The sequence below is a fragment of the Chinchilla lanigera genome, unplaced genomic scaffold (genome assembly GCF_000276665.1).
Source record: "Chinchilla lanigera isolate Chin_1 unplaced genomic scaffold, ChiLan1.0 scaffold00115, whole genome shotgun sequence".
In the NCBI taxonomy this organism is placed as follows: domain Eukaryota; kingdom Metazoa; phylum Chordata; class Mammalia; order Rodentia; family Chinchillidae; genus Chinchilla; species Chinchilla lanigera.
Genome location: NW_004955516.1, coordinates 1,386,969 through 1,404,716, shown reverse-complemented (window position 1 = coordinate 1,404,716; position 17,748 = coordinate 1,386,969). Strand labels below are relative to the sequence as shown.

At 38.4% G+C, this 17,748-nt stretch overlaps 1 protein-coding gene across 2 annotated transcripts in view; it reads right to left on the bottom strand.

The window, feature by feature from the left end:
• Positions 1-17,748, bottom strand: part of Slc9a7 (solute carrier family 9, subfamily A (NHE7, cation proton antiporter 7), member 7) — a 142,720-nt gene that overhangs the window by 24,073 nt on the left and 100,899 nt on the right. Inside the window, exons 11-13 of one of the 2 annotated variants that reach the window (XM_005408973.2) lie at positions 16,037-16,148; positions 11,330-11,483; positions 2,086-2,145 (exon numbers count right to left, since the gene is read on the bottom strand). In XM_005408973.2, the coding sequence (XP_005409030.1) occupies positions 2,086-2,145; positions 11,330-11,483; positions 16,037-16,148 (326 nt within the window). The remainder of the gene's footprint in view (positions 1-2,085; positions 2,146-11,329; positions 11,484-16,036; positions 16,149-17,748) is intronic. The other variant, XM_005408975.2, reaches the window with a different exon arrangement.

Sequence of the window (17,748 nt, the reverse complement as noted above, 5' to 3'; positions counted from 1 at the left end):
TTACTGGCAGGCTTGAAGGGCCTTGGGCCAACCCCCAAGGATGACATAGTATTCTAGGGCTCCTACTAAAGGCCTCACCCTTGGGGCAGAGCCCAGAACCAAACCGGTCTCTGAGAATAGGAAGTAAAGCAACGGTCTAGGGCGTATGGTGTGGTACTAGGCAACAAGAAGGATCACATATATGATTTTAATTGCAGATTTAAAGTCTCAGAAGACATGATATGACCTTTAACTTTCCGAAATCTCGAGTTTCAGGCAAGTATCCACAATTTATATTTCTCTCCTGACCTGCTACAATGCTTTTGATCCAGGACACTGTATACATAACTTTGTGTGCTGCTGTAATATTTCATATTTTAACATTCCCCTGATACACCTTGGCTGAACACGTTGGAGCACATACAACAGTCTTTTCTTCTAGAATAAATAGATTATTTGTATTTTCATTAAGCATGAGAAAAAAGGGGAAATCCCACACCAAATAAGACCATAAAGTGATTAAACTGATGTGCTCATTCTAGAATGAATAAATATCAAAACTGATAGTTTTCCCTCTAATAATTTATCTGTTCTGATTAACAGATAAAATGCTATAGAATCTCAAAAATTTTAGAAGTATTCTACTTTAATCAATAATTTTTTTTCTGGTACCAGGAATCAAACTCAGGACCTTGTGCTCACCAGGCAGGCACTCAGGCCACCGGGCTATATCCTTGGCCCAAATCAATAATTTTTGAATGGAGGCTGTGCTTGAGATTGAACCCAGGGTCTCATGTATGCTAAACACACTTACACTACCACTGAGCTACACCCTCTAACCAATAATAATGTTTAAAATCTGAATAGTCAAGGTTTTAATATGAAAAATGAGATAAATACCTTCACGTAAAACCTTGAATACTAGGTCATACCCTGAATTCTCTCATATCCCATGCCCCAAGTAGAATAACTTACAATTTACAATTGCCTGGAGGACCTTCTTTCTTATAGGCTGCTTCAAATGTCAGAGTTTCCCCCTACAGTTTAACTAGTTTCTAAGTCAGTAGTAGTAGTCAGTAACTAGTTTCTAAGCTCATTTCTAAGCTCATTTCTCCAAAAATGAGCTCAGTGTATGTGTGTGGTTGAACAGTACAAAAAAGGTGAACCCAGTGAGTTTAAATACATAAATCACTTTCAAGTATGGCATCAGAGTGTACATCATAAAGCAAAATACATCTATATAAAATAGAAAAGAGAAAGTTAGCTGTTATATATGTTATCACATCTGGGCTGTGATAACCTAAGACCCATGACTCAGGTATTGCTGCTTTCACCACTGCCCTCAGGGAGAGAGATTTTTCACAATGCCGAGGACAGAGTTCAAACCTATTTTTTTATAAATCAGTACCAAGAAAATAGACAAAAATAAAGTATGACACTTAGAGATGTTTAAAGGAAAGAGGACACATTCAAGTTTTTACCTAGTTTGCTCCTACATCACCTTAAGTATAATTACATCATGAACTTGGGTACATAATGAGAAACAAATTACATTAGAGAAATCTTTATTCTTGTGTTAAAAAGTTCTTCATATCTTCTGAATCACCATGAGAAAATACAAATACACAAATAACATACTTTTAAAAGCCACAACATCACTGGCATTTAATAAAGGCGGTATCTGTCATGCCCCAGTCATAGATGAAATTTGAAATTCTAGTTCCTTGGATGAGTTACTTACTAGGTCATAAGCACAATTTTGTGGGAACAGTATTGGTGGCTTTGAAAATAAGTTGCTATTAACACTAAGCTCAGCTGTACCTGAAGGAGACACTTGCCAACTTAGTCTTTGGTGTTAGCAACACGCTGCCAAAAATATGGGGAAAGAACAGAATCCCAGGAAAACTGACACATCCTTCAACCCAGAGAAACAGTGACAAGAATGGTTAGAACTGACTTAATCTCTTGCCCCTTGGCTAAAAGGGGAGTGTGGTATGCACAGAGGAAGGAAGGAAAAAAAAAACAGTAATAACAGAATATCTCAGGTTAGAAAGAGGAGAAAAGTCAGGCCCAGTTAATTGTTTTCTGAGGATGCCCTTGTGTCACCTGAAGTACTGCCAGCAGCGTTCGTTCTGGTCCTCTTCGGAGGGTTCCTCCACGCCAACTCTGGGCAGCAGAAGAAGGGAATGTGAGTGTGACAGGGAAAAGAGGGGTGCCAGGGAGCTCTGGGCACACAACCTGGACCATGTTTATGAAAGAATAGGACATCTCACTTTTGATGTAAACCCACACCACTTTTTCTGGTGCTGGCGATGGAACCCAGGGCCTTGCACGTGCTGAGCATGCATTCTACAACTAAGCTACGTACTCCTCCTAAGTTGTCCCCAGTATCTAAAGTCCGAAGAAGCTGCTAAATGAAAAGCAACAATGTTAGGAGCCAGGTCAAATGAAAATCAACTAGGAATGAAGCCAAGCTTCTCAAAATATAATACAGTGAAGCCAGAGGAATAACTGCACATTATAGAAAATGAACTTATACAATCTTTCAGGAATTCATCTATTTCATAAAGCAAAATACATCTATATAAAATAGAAAAGAGAAAGTTAGCTGTTATATATGTGAAGGGTTTATACATATTTTATATATAGTTGACTAGAAAAGAAAAAATCAGTATATTATTGAAGGGCAATAACATTTAAGAAGACAAAGATGGGTCTTTTTTCTAGACAAGCAAACCATACCGCCTATTGGCTCAACTTGAAGGTCAGGAACCCAACTTCTGCTTCTCCCTTTCCTTGTGGCCTTTGATTTGGCACAGTCTACTTTCACCTTCCATAATGATTTCTTGGTTACTCAGAGTACATTGAACTTTAACACCCTGTGAGGGCAGGGTTTTGCAAGCTCAGTATTACTCACATGTGGGGCCAGATAATTCTCTGCTACGGGAAGCCAACATTCTGCTTAGCAGTATCCCTGGCTTTTACCTACAAGATACCAATACCAATAGCAGCCCCACTCATCCACCTCAAGTTGTGGCCACCAAAAATGTTTCCAAACATTCAAAACTGCCCTGTGGTGGCAAAACTGCCCTTGATTGAAAATCACTGCATTAAATCACATATTCTCAACAGAGGCGATGATGTTCCTATGGATTGGAAAATTGACTCTTCTGGGACAAAACCAAACAAAAACTCCCCAAAAACATGTATAGCATAACAACTATAGTCATCCAGAGCATCACAGCACATAAATAGATATACAGATCAGTGGTGTTAAAATTTCATTGGAGGAAGTAACTTTGGAAAAAAAATTAAGGTACTTTACAGGAAACACTAATAAAAAAAAAGGATGAGAAACACTGTACTTAGCAATGCTCAAATTTTCATGCTACTGACATCCCCTGAAATATGCAAGTACTATAAAAACTTAGAGCTTAAGGTGGTACTTTTCATTAGTTACATGTTCAGAATGTGACTTAAATCAGACTATATTATGATAACATTGAAAAACTGTAATAAATACCACAAAACAAGCCAGATTCCTTCTTTTAAGGCCAGATTCCTTTTAAGGTTAAGATTCACTATTGTTTAAGTAACTGAAATAGTGATCACAGATAATGTAAAAGGCAAAATATATCAAGTGCATACCAAGTGCCAGAGGGTACATTTAATGAGAGAATTTTTTTGTTGGTGCTGGGGACTGAAGCCAGGGCCTAGCACATGCTAGGCAAGTGCTCTACTACTGAGTTATACACCCCAGTTCCTAATAAGAGAATTCACCATCACATTTATTTATAATCACATTTGATCACACCATGATTGCCTCTATTAATCAGTGAAGAAACCAAGGGTTAGAGGTGAAATAAGTTGCCCAAGGTCACAAAGGTAGAAATAGTCGAGGCAAGATTCCAGTTCAGGCTGTTGTACCCCAGAACCCCAGCTCTTCCCCTTACAAGACACTGCCTTTGAGTACAAGTGGAATCTTTAAATTCTTTAAAAATATCCAGTGACAAATACTGTTACATAAAGAGCTCAGGGTTTCTGTCTGCCTTTATTCCTTACATTATCTTGCAAAGAACTTTATCATAAATTCTTAGTATCATAAATTCTCCATCTAAACAGTATTATGCCTAGAAGACTGTTCTCACTTGTCCTTAGATGGCCATATTACTGCCCTCCAGGGTATGAATGTTACCTGTACATCTCGATATGTATCTATCCACTGCCCTCCTGCCCCATCATCACTACGGTATCATGTGTACCCCTTGAAGCTGGGGGCTACAAAAGGATAGCCACCAGGCCACCACAATGTGCTCAAGACATACACAAGGGTTATCTGCTGAAATAATCCCAAGATCATTTGTTCATGTTGCCCAAATTATATTCCTTGTGAATAACACTTATTCAGGAAACTAAGAAAAATATTATGCAGCTTGTGTATTAACAGAAAAAAAATTCAGCATCTTGCCATTATACTTTAAATTACTAATCGCGAACAATTAAAAATATAAATTAGACTTATGAAAAGTAATAATCTGGCTTTGCAGTTGTTTTTGTTTCTGAGACAGAGTCTTGCTACGTAGCCCAGGCTGGCCTTAAACTAGGTAGCCCAGCCTGGCCATGAACGAGCCAAGATCCTCCTGCCTCAGCCTTCTGAATGCTAGAATTAGGAGAATGTACCACAACACCCAGCTGTGATTATATTCATTTTTATTTTATACACAGATGTCAAATTAGCCATGGTTAAGAATCACAGCTAACTTCGAATTATTTACGGTGCAACTCCCAGACCCACCCTGAGTTTCCAACTTCTGAGCAGCTACTTAACAGCTCATCAAGACTTCAAGGAGAAACAAGGAACAACTAGTACTGATCCTAGGGGCCAAAACACCACATTGAACATCAGGGGGTTTCTGAATCAATTTAAAATAAGAACTTGGGTTACAGAAATGAGTCATTTCCATTAGGTAACACCACAAGCTACAAGCCAGAAAAACCAGTCAGTCTTATTACCTTATTTTGGAGGGAATTTCTCTTGATGCAATCTCTGTAAATGTCAGTTTCTATGCTTGCACAATATTATATATACACATCTGGGAAAAACAATGAACTAACACTGTATATATTTTTCAACAATGGCACACTGCTTCATTGTGCTCTCTGGATAGGGTTGGACATAAGGAAGGAAATAAAGACAGGAGCAGGAATCAGTTAAATGGAAAATTGAAAAACAATACAGAAAATTAATGAAATAGCCAGCTGGTTCTTGGAAAAGATAAATAATACTCACAAACCCCTAACAAGACTGAGAAGGCAGGGAAGATATACATTACCAGGAAGAAAGTAGTAAAAACTATCAGGAATAAGACAGAGTATATCACTGTAGACCCCACAGACATAAAAAATAAAGGAATATCATGAACAACAACATTTGACAACTTAGATGAAATTGACCAATTTCACAAAGTACCACAACTCACATAATATGAAATACATAATCTGAATAGCGTGTAACTACATAATTTAAAAATTCCTGAAAAAGAATTCTCTTGGCCTAGATGCTTTCCCTGGATAATTCTACAAACAGGTCAAGGAAAACAGCACCAATTCTACACAATTTTTTCCAGAAAACACAAAAGTAGGGAATAAGTTCTAACTCTTGTGAGGTCACATTACCCAGATACCAAAATCAGATAAAAGCAATACAAAAAAAGGGAACGACTGACCAATATCCCTCATGAACATAGACATAAAAATTCTTAACAAAATTTTTGCTCATAGAATTTAGCAGTGTGTCTATGTATATTCATAGCCTAAACAAGAAAAACCATATGATCATATCAATTGATGCAAAAAAGTATTTGAAAAAATTAAATACTTTTACATGACAAAAATTATCAAAAATCAAACAAGAGGAATTTCTTCTACTTGATAATATATGTCTACAAAAATCCCATTGCTAATTTGATTACTTGATGGTGAAAGACTAAACGCTTACTCTGAAGACTGGCAACAAGGCAAGGCTGTCCTCTCACACCACGCATAAACGGTACTAAAAGTCAGCCAGAGCAACAAGGCAAGGAAACAAAGGACACTCCTGGGAAAGGATGAAATAAAACTGTCTCTACTTGCAAATGACATGATGGTCCATGTAGAAAGTCCCAAAGAATCTACAAAACAAAAATACAGTGAAGCCCCTCCCAGAACTAAGAAGTGAGTTCAACAAGGGGACAAAATATAAGGCCTAAAAACATGTACATGCCTTGTATGCTAACTACCAATGACAGAAGTCAAAGAAGGTCCAAAAAATTTGGAAGCACACTATGTTGATGGATTGGAAGACATAATATAATAAAGTAATTAACCTCTGCAAGCTGATAGATAGGTTTAATGTAATTCCTATAAAATCCCAGAAGGACTTTATTTTAGATACAGACAAGCTTACTCCATAATTCACAGGGAGTAGAGCTAAAGTAGCAACAATTTTGAAAGAGAAGAATAAAGCAAGAATCCCTCTACCTAATGCCAAGGCTTACTGTGTAACTCCAATTATCAATATAGTATTATCAAAATGGCATTTTTGGTAGGATAGATATATAAATCTATGGAACAGAATAAAAACAGGTTCTTATGCAACAGACAACTGATTTCTGAGAAAGGAGCACAAGTAATTCAGTAGAATAAGGATGGTCTTTCTTTCTTTTCTTTTTTTTTTTTTTTTCTGGTACCGGGAACTGAACTCACGACCTTGCGCTTGCCAGGCAGGTGCTGTGCCACTGAGCTAAATCCCCAGCCCTAAGGATGGTCTTTCCAATAAATCATACTAGAACAACTGGGCAGCCATAGGTATATAAAATAAAATCTCAACCTATACCTCACATCTTATATAAAAGTAACTCAAAAGGAATCTCAGACTTAAATGTAAACCATAAAACTAAAAAGTTTTAAGGAGATAACACAGAAAAAAAATCTTTAGGACCTAGGGTTTGACAAAGAGTCCTTAGACATGACACCAAATTCCTAATCCATAAAAGAAAAAAGATAGATTGCATTTCACCAAAATTAAAACTTCTGTTCTACAAACTCTATTAAAAGTATTTCAAGACAAGCTACAGACTAGGAGGAAATCTTTACAGATCAGGTATGCGACAAAAGACTATTATCTAGAATAAAGAACTTTTAAAACTAAATTTTAAAAATTAGATTCAAAAAGGGACAAAAGACCTGAAGAGATATTTTACCAGTGAAGGTACATAAATGGCAAATAAGCACATGAAGAGATGTTCAATATCATTAGCCACAAGAGAAATGCAAATCAAGACCACACTGAGATATTTCCACACACCTATGAGAACAGCTGGAATGAAGAACGGTAATAACACCAACTTCTGACAGGGATGCCGAGAAACTGGATCTCTCATATCCTACTACTGGGAATGTAAAGTGGGACAGCCAATTTAGGAAACTGTCAGTCTTTTACCAAACTAAATATACACTTACAGTCTGGTCTAGCAAATGCAAAAGTCTATTCACAGGAGCTTTGTACTACTTAGCTGTCCTTTGGGTGGATGGTCAAACAAATTCTAGTGCATCCATACCTCGGACTCAGCAATAAAAAGGCACAAACTCTTGATAGATACAACCACCTATGTGGATCTCCACGGCATTATGCTGAGTAGGAGAAAAAGCCAATCTCAAAAGATCACATGCTATATGATTCCACTTTTATAAAGTTCTGGAAGTAACAAAATTATAGTAATAGAAAACAAATTAGAGATTGCCAGGGGTTAGGGATGCTGGAAAGTAAGGAAATGGGTGTGACATGCAGGGCAGAACTCATGATATCTTCATGCTAATGGGACAGTTTTGTATCGTAACTGTAATGCTAAATCTATGTGTGATAAATGGCACAGAACTATGCACATGCCTTGAGCCTATGTCAGTTCCTGATTGTGATCCTGTACTATGTCTGTGTAAGGTGGAACCAGCAGGAAAAACTAGGTAAAATATACATGGAACCTCTCGGTGCTATCTTACAACTTCCTGTGAATCTGAGACTACTTCAAAATAAAAAGTTTTTCAAACATTATGCTGGAGAAAACTTTTATCCCCCAAAATCTTCTAGTTCACATGTGAAAGAAATTTGAAAGAGAGGTTTTTCTCAAATTTAGCAAGTCTCACAATTTTTATGATACTATCAATAAAGAGTAGTGAAGCCGAATGAATCTTTTCTGAAATATCAATACAGTACTGGCAAGTTTTGATCAGCTATGCTACAGAAAACACTGCTTTATATTTCTATTTTCTCGGTACATCATACCACAAAACGATTACATGAAGGGGGAATGAAAAAGCAGGCAGATTTTTAAAAGTAGGAAAAGTATTACAGATTGAGTTCCATTATCTGAAATGCTTGGGACCAGAAGTGTTTCAGGTTTTGGAGGGATTTTTCGGAATATTCACAAAGGTTTTACCAGTTGAGCATCCTTAAATGGAAATCTGAAATGCCTTAAAACTGGAACTTTTTTTTTGAGTATCATGGTGTTCAAAAAGTTTTAGATTTTAGACTATTTCAAATTTTGAATTTTTGGATTAGAGCTACACAACCTGTATAGGCAACTAATAAATAACTTTTGGCATGATTGTTTTAATTTTATGATATCTGCACTTATTATGAGCTATAATTTCTCATTTTATTCAAAAAATCACATATATATTGTTTCAGAAAACACTGATCTGAATATGTATGAGGAATTTAACGTAGCTTTCTAAACTGTACAAAAGTACCAGGTCCCACAAAATCAGAATCTGGTGCTATATGCAGGTGTTCTAGTAGACTATAAAAGAATTTAGACTTCATAGTTGCATAAAACCTTTGCCCCATCATTGTATAACTGTGAGACTAACTGTAAGGTACCTAGCCCTTTAAGTTTTGGTTTCCTCATCCATAAAATGCTCACAAAATCAGGGTAACAGTATATATGCATGAATATGTAACTGGTGGTCCTTTATATGAAATGGCATAGTATTTGCATAGACTCTATGCACATCCTCCTGGATATATTTAATCATATCTTGATTATTTATGCCATCTAACACAATGTAAATGCTACATAAAGTTGAATTGTCTAGGAAATGATAACAAGAAAAGGTCTGCATGTTCAGTACAGATGCAATTTACTTTTAAAAATATTTTTCAATCTCTGGTTGACCGCATCTGCAGATGCAGAAACCACAGACATTAGGGCTGGCTGTATTCAGAAGGCACTTAGAACAGAATACCTAGCACATAGTAAGGAGTCACAACATGACCCCTAGAGCAGTCACTGCTGGCAACAGTCATCATAAATTTCCCCTTCCTATCAGCTCCCAGCCTAGTTCGGGCATCCTTGCTCTTGAGTGTCTCAGGGAAACCTTCCCCTGCTCTCAGCTCTTGGTAGGTCTGTTTTAATGGCTTGCTTTTTGGAAAAGGTCATGAGGAGTACCAATAGGTCACCTCTCTAATCTCAATGGAAAATTATTTGGCCCTAGATATGTTTGGAGGGTATTGGAAAATAGAAAATGATTTATCAAATAGTATGAAAAAATGAGTATGACTTAATCAGGCGCTGAGCATCCATGTACCTACTATGTGACCAGACTAATAGGAATAGGAAATAATCTCAAAGGTCACAGAATGCAAAGATTCTCAACTGTGTGCAGGGTCAACCAACTTTCTTGTCCTAATCCTGCCACACAGAACAAAGACGGTGCAATCTATGTCTCAGCTTTAAAGCCATAAGACTATAAATTCTCTTCTTCAGGTTCATATTCCTATAGACAGACTATTTTCTTTAATCTAACCCTTGAGATTCATGCCAGGAAGTTGAAATTCTAATCATCCCAAATTTTATGATATTAAAGTAGCCTTTAGCACAGCTGTATTCCTTAGAGGCAGTACTGCACAACAGTCAAGTGTAGGGCTTCTGTGGCAAGAACGCCCGGGTTCGAATCCTAGCTCATCCACATAGAGTTCTGTGACCTTGGGCGAGCTGTTGCTTTGTGTCTCAGTTTCCCCAACACTGAAATACAAGTAACAGTATTATCTCTTATAGGAACGTTATAAGAAGTATCTTAATATATACATAGCATCTCAAACACGCCTACAACACAAGTGTTGGTGACAATTATGGATGTCACCAACAAGCCCCCATCTGGAGCTGCACGCTGAGACATGTTAGTCCAGAAATGGTGAAGTTGGCAGTGGTCAAGCCTGGCAATTCCTGCCTAACATCAATACAAAAGTTTCAGGTAGAAAAGACTAGTTTATCAAAATCTACTTTTCTCTACAACTCCAAGGCCGACTGGGAGATCCCTGTTCATTTTCCCATGCATTTTAAAATCTACAGAAGGAAATATAACTACTGTATAAGCCAGCAGAAAAAGAAAAACCATCGCCACCTTGTGGCTTTTCGGACAACGATTCCTTATATCTGCACTACCTGAGTGTCTTGGTCCTGATTCAACCTTAGCTACCCTCTGCAACCTGAATCCGTGGCAGGTGGTCAGAGCACCTCCAGAAATGCAAAGTGCAACAGTTGGAGCTACAGGGCCCTAGAGGCAACCTGGGAGAGCACCTTCACTTATTGCTGAGGCAAATTCAGTCCAAAGATATGAGGGGCTTGTGTTAAACCAGTGCCAGAGTTGGACTGTACGTCTCTGGAACTCTTTTCCAGTGTTAGGGCTAGAGTTCACAAACACTGTTTGGAAGTCAAATTTTCTTTAAAACAAATCAAACTCATGTCAGTGCCTTTCTGTCCTGTCACTGCTGCAAAACCACATGCAGAAGTCTATGAGGTTGCAACAGATGAGGGTTATACAGGAAATGTTACCTCTTTGTGCACCCCAGCAAGAAGAAAACCAGTACACAATTTCATGATAAAACAAAACTCTAATTATTCCTTTTTATTTCTGGATGATGAGCTTTTTCTTCAGGTCCTAGGTTTCACTACAAAGGAATATGAAATACTGGACACAGCTATAGGTTTATTCTGTCTCCTGCAGCTTTAAGACTTGTTGAGTTCTTGCCCTAATGTCACTGCTCCAGCAAAATTCAGGTGTTTCTAGTTCTTTGTGTGCTTATATTGATGCAAATTTTAATGATTATATTTTTTTCTCCTGGGAAGTCACAACACACCCATTTTTTTAAAACAATTTTTAATCTGCCCCATTCACCTGCAAAAAAACAAGAGACTTTGAAAATCTTCCGTGAACTAAGTAGTAGCATAACCTTTACGGCACACTGAACATTCTCCAGAGTGTTCATAGTCAACATCTATGGATACAGAACTGGCCTTGGTTCCAAACTGACCTTATATTAAGCCATGACAGCATGGGCGTCGTGCCTCCACCAATGATCCAGACAGTGAAGAAGACGATGAGGAGGGTGGTCGTGAACATCATCTGGCGAGCGTAAGATGCTGTGTCCCGGATGGCCAATGCAAATGCCATCGCCCCCCGGAGGCCTGCAGGGACCCAAATGGAAGACCTATTGGTGATAACTGATAATGGTTCCTCAAAATCCCTGCCGCCGTCTGGGGCTAATAAACTCTAGCCATCTGTGCTTTGGGAGCCCAGCTGTTTTACTCAGAAAGAACCGTAAAGATAGTTTTCTCCGTTTTGAAGCTGTCTTTAGCAAAGTTCCCAAACACAATGAGAAGCACACTGCACTGCTTTGTATAGCATATTTTAGAATACTAATCCTGTTAGTAAATGATTCGCCTGCTAGTAACCTCAAGTAAAAAAATACAAATAAGCAATAAAATCATAAAATCTCTCTAAGTCTGTGATCCAACACCTCCCAAATACTACACAGTCAAAATAAACTTAAAACAAAGGCTAGGTATGAATGTCTCCAGTGCACATTTGTTAAAAAAAAAAAAAAAAAAAAAAAAAGAAAAAAAAGTAGCATTTCCTTAGCAAAGGGGGAAGCCACACAGAGAAATGAAAAAGAAAAGGCCTAGCCTACATCAGCGGTTGACAGTTATTTAAAAAACATTTTCATTAATACTTATTTGTGAGACATAATGAATATATTCATTGTCTGGTATTGCTACATACACATACAGCATCTGCATTGCTAAAGAGCCAGATAATAATTATTTTAGATTTGTTTTGAGACATGGTCTCCCTGTGTAGTCCAGGTTGGCCTTGAACTCACCATGTAGCCCAGGCTGGCCTTGAACTTGTGGAGATCCTCCTGCATCAGCTTTCCAAGTGCTGGGATTACAGGTGTGCACCACCACACCCAGCTTATAGTTTTGTGAGCCAAGAAGCATAATCAAGGCTGCTGTACAGGTACTTATGTAAAAGATTGAAACCAGACTGCCACATACTGTTATTGGGGAAAACCAAGAATATAATAACAGTAATTGAGTATATTTTGAAAGAATGGGATTCTTTGGAGGAGGGGACATTTTGCTTAGTTGGGTTTCAAAGTTTATGTTCCTTATCATCAAATAGATTGCAAATACTCATCTGAAAAAAAGGCATTCTTACCTGGTGTGGCATATTAAAACAAGCAGCAGCCAGATTTAGCCCAGGAGCTGTGGTTTGCTGATTCTTATCTACATTAATGGGTTTTTGATTAACACTAACATTTTAATGTTTCAGAGTATATCTTTCTAAACCTTTTTGTTCCTTCCTCACACCATGCTCATAATTTGTTTTATAGTAAAGACAGAAGCCAGTCTTCGGTACATATTTAGTATTGTATATGAGTTATGAGCACAGTGTACAATGAATGTTTAAATTTTTAAAACTGATTACAAAAAAAGACACATTGCTATTAACCCATTCAAAATACTCCCCTTAGTTTCAAATACATTTATCCCATCAATCCTGCCACTTTCTGAAGCAGTTCTGAAAGTCCCTTTTTATGTCTTTAGGAGATGTGATTAAAAATTTAGTGAATGGTGCTGTCAAGTGTCATCCAACATAAAGGCAGGTTTGTAAAAACACTACGATATGTCCTCATCCATCTCATTCACCAGATCTGGCACCATGCAATTTCTGGCGCTTCTCCAAAGTGAGAATGACCATGAAAGGTAAATGTTTTGAATCAATTCAGGACATTGAGGCAGCCATGATGGTGCAACTGAAGACACTCATGAAAGAGGACTTCCAGAACTGCTTCAGAAAGTGACAAGAACAACAACGGGTAAGTGTGTTCAAAGCGCGGGGGACTATTTTGAAGGCGACTAATGACATTGCATCTTTTATTGCATAATTTCTTAAAAATTCAACACCCATCACATTTTTCAATCACCAGGCATAAATTCTTATTTCACCATGGAGAAGAATATGTATACATTGTATGAGAGAATGAAAAGTTAGACTACTGTATCTGCCTATACATTTTCCCCTTTTCCAATAATTTCATAATTAATACAATCTGCAAGATTCACCATAATTTACTAAAAAAGAGTTACTCAATAAAAGTTAACCTAAAAAGCAGAGCAAAGTGGATACTTTCTATTAACCTGTTCTACTGAAATATTTATAGCTAAATTACTCCGCTGATGGTCAGTGGTCAATATTTAAGCTCTAACAGTGATATTATCTCAAAGAAGAGAACTGGAGAACTGGGTTCAGAGAGAAACTATGTGTGATATGTTTCTTTATTTTATTATGTAAACACTATAAGCAATATGAGAGTAGAACCTCAGGTATTTCAAAGCCTTAAAGAATGAGTTCTTTTGAACCAGATTTATCCCACCATAAAATAATACTTGTTTTTCTATTTATCTTTAAACAGCATGGTGTACTTCTCAGTCTTTTGGTAAGGAAAATAACATATACAGTGTGATCAAAATATACAGTGAATATGTAAATTTTAAAAATATTATAGTAAAAGACACACTGCCATTAATCTACCTCAAATTAGTCCCCCTCACTTCAAACACAGATATCCCATCATCCTTGTCACTTTTTGAGGCACTTCTGGAAGTTCTCTTCCATGTCTTTGTGAGGTGTGATCAAAAATGTTGTGAATGCTGCTGCCAAGTGTCATCCAACAGAAAAGCAGGCTCATACATTCTGTGTTCTCATCCACCATATTCACTGGATCTGGCACTGTGCAACTTCTGATTCTTCACCAAAGTCAAAGTGACCAGGAAAGGTAAATACATTGAATAGGTTCAGGACATCGAGGCAGCCGTGACAGTACAACTAAAAATACTCACAAAAGAGGACTTCCAGAACTGCTTCAGAAAGTGGCAAGACCATTGGGATAAGTATGTTTGAAGTGAGAGGGAGCATTTTGAGGGGGATTAATGGCAATGTGTCTTTTACTGCAATAATTTAAAATTTAATCAGCTTTTTTATTGCTAATCATATTTTAAGTTTACATAGATGACAGTCATCTCTAAGTCATCTTCATCTTATCCACCACCATTTTCATAATATTTAAGCAGGAGCTTGTCACTGCCTTTCTTTGTCAAACTCTCTATGTTGCCCAGCTGCCTCTGAGTAAAACTCAAACTTTTTGATAAAGCTTTGGAGCTTCTCTGTAGTCTCCACTCTGCAACAGTGGTTCTCAAAGTGTTGTCCTTAAACCAGCGGTAGCAGCTGAGAATGTGCTAGAAATGCAAATTCTTGGGGTCCACCCCCAGAATCACACACTCTGGTGGCAGGGCCTGCAATCGGTGCTTTAACAAGCCCAACAGGAAATTCTGATGCGGCCAAAAGGCTGCAAATCTCTAGTTTAGTCACGGTTTTCTTTTCTAGTCTCATCCTCTTTCTGTGTCACTTCATATGTCAGATACTTCAACCAGACTGCTACCTTTCTTTAAAAAAAATACCAGGGCAATGCTTGTCTCTCCCTCCCCACACCGCTTCCTCCTGAAGTGCCACGTCTTCCAAGACCATTTTGAAGGCTACCCCCTTTAGAACAAGAGCCTCGAGCCCTGTCTTCTTGTCCACACATCTTTCACACCACTTTGCACAATTCATCATCCTCTCTCCAGCGGTCTGTGAGCTCCTGGAGGGAGGTTGGGCTCTGCATCCTGCACAACCCAAAATTGTGCCTTCTAAAAAGAGGATGTTAACAAACATTTGACACAGTGAAACATAATCATCACAGGCTGCAGATCATGTTCACATACAAGTTAGCACAGGACAGAGTGTGTGCTTCATGGAGCAGTGTCTGTTGGTGCGATTTCAGTATGACTCCATTAGGTCCCCCAAAAACCACTGCATAGAGTGAAGCCAGCTGCTACTTGTTCTACAGTCTGGTACAGTGTCCCTCCTCCATCCCCACAGGACAGAGGTACTTTTAAGGGTTGCAGTGGCCTTTTACCCCAAATATCTTCTCCCTCTGTTCTGCAGAAATGCTCTAATCTTGTTCTTATGTCTATAAAAGCTGACGTTTACCACCCTCACCACATCATCTTCTTATACCAAGCACTTTTCCCTTCTTTACCTCCACATCATTCTTTACTGTCCTTTGTTCCCTCAGTGGCTTCTCCAGGCCTCACAGCTTCGCAGTGAATAGGAGGGCATGGGAGTGACAGTGTAAATCAAGCAGAACTATCACAGCTGTTAAATTCTGGCTTGGAGTTTATCTTGTTTTGTGAGTGTAACTTCACTCCTTTTGTTCCACAGAAAGTGGGACTTCACTGAGTTCATTCAATTTCATGATTTTACAAGAGAAGATACTATTGCTGGGAGGTGCTGAGTGACATGGCTCCTGTTCTTTCTCATCACAAGCTATTTTCTTTCTAATTTTAGGTCTGGAGTCCTTTTGAAGCTTAAGGGTTATAAATATCTACAAGAAAACAATCAAGCACTCTGCATAGTTATAGTCCCTTGGGTTGTAGAGATGAAATAGATATGCAATATTTTAGTGAAGAATGTCTACATTTAGTTAGTTCGGTTTGCAAATCAACACTATAAGGTTAACATGTACATGTGAACGCTAAATGTCTTTTTGTGAACCTTATCAATTATATTTTCATCACACTATCATTGCTTGCCAAATAAAAGTCATTCTCTATACACTTATACTTTTTGTTTTTACCTGAAAACATCATCATGTGTTGAAAATTCCAGCCAATCTTATGCCTTCTGCCCAAGTTGAGGAAGAAGGAGAGCGGGTAGATATGCGCAGCTCTTCCCAGGAAGATGGCAACCTGACAACCAGGCGGAGGTTAAGGGTCCAATAGGTTTCCAGTATAGCACTTCCACACAAATTCTGGTTGAGCAGAGAATTTTAGGGATGCCATGATTTGGACAGCTGCCCAAAGAAACCAGGCTGTCTAGTTTCCCAGTCTAAACAAATTTCTCAGCAACAAACAGGTATCATTTGGCCAATTTTCCCCACTTCCTGGTTCTCAAAGATAATTTCTAGTTTGTTAAACACGTTGTTGTACCTTTTTGACTTAATCCATAGTGATGAATTCCTAAATCTATCTAAAAATGAGTCAAGAAATGAGCTAAAGTGTCATGGCAGAAGTGGGGAGTTGAGAGAAACAAACAGCATGTTGGGCTCTCCTGGAAGAAAAATCACAAGAGAGAAAAATTTCTCACCTTGGAGACAAACTATAAAGTTGGTTGGGTAACAGTACGCAAACTTCACTTGCAACTAAACATGGAACTCCAAAGCCCAGGAAGAGCCTAAAAATAAGATGTGGGGAAATTTGTAGTATTTATCTCACAAAAGACCTTCAGATCACCTAAAAATATCAACACAGGGTGATTGCTTTACCTAAATGGCTGAAATGTCTTTTGGGGGTATAAAAGGTGGAAGAGCGTGGAAAAGGAACTCTACCATGAAAAGTAAAGAATTCAGGGAAACTGGTCATCTGTCACTTGCCAAATTTAGATTGTGCCCAGCAGAGAGAGCTAACCACTTCCCTGGTCAGAGAAGAAAACCCCCGTGGGAGCCAGAGGAACAGGGAACTTCCGTTTTGGCAAAACACCAGCTGCAGGAGCTGCAGCTGTTTTGTAGGGGGTGGGGGCTGTACGACTATCTTCTGCTTCCTCCAGGGTAAAGCATGCAGTGTTTTGCTTCTTTCTTTCTTTCTTTCTTTCTTTCTTTCTTTCTTTCTTTCTTTTTCTTTCTTTCTTTCTTTCTTTTTCTTTCTTTCCATTTTTTGTTTGTTTTTACCAAATGGAAACATGCAGTGCTTATCAAGTATATTCTATCCCAGAGGTGAAGGAGAAGTCCATAAATGGCCAGCAGCATTTACAATTCCTAAGACGACCCAACTCACCCTTTGATAGGCCATCGTCTATAAACAAAGGCTGTGTGCTCAGTATCTCTCACAGGATGCCACGCTGGGAACATAAACCAGGACAATGTGCCAGGTCTTTCTGGATAAAGAAGAAAATCGCAAACCCTGCATATTTTAAGCTATTAGTCTGGTGCGTGTGTGAATCCAAGAAATGAGCCACCAGTTTAAGCATATGACGCTCTAATTAGAAGGATTCCAGTGCCATCCCTATCTGGCAGCTTGCGGAGTGCCAGTCATTTGTGCACAAGAAATAAAAGCCCAGAAGTAAAAACAAACACTCATTTTTGCCAATATTATAAAGGCTAAGGATTTCCAGGAGGCCTCAGAAAGAAGGAAGGCAAACATCCAACAGTAGGAGACTTCTGCTCAGGATCTTGAAGACAGCCCCAGAAAAGCACACCTTAATGGAAACAACAGTATCTGAAGCCAAATGAGTGAAACCCTCAGCTACAATCCATTGCTAGGCACTCACATCCCTCCTCACCCAAGAGAAGTC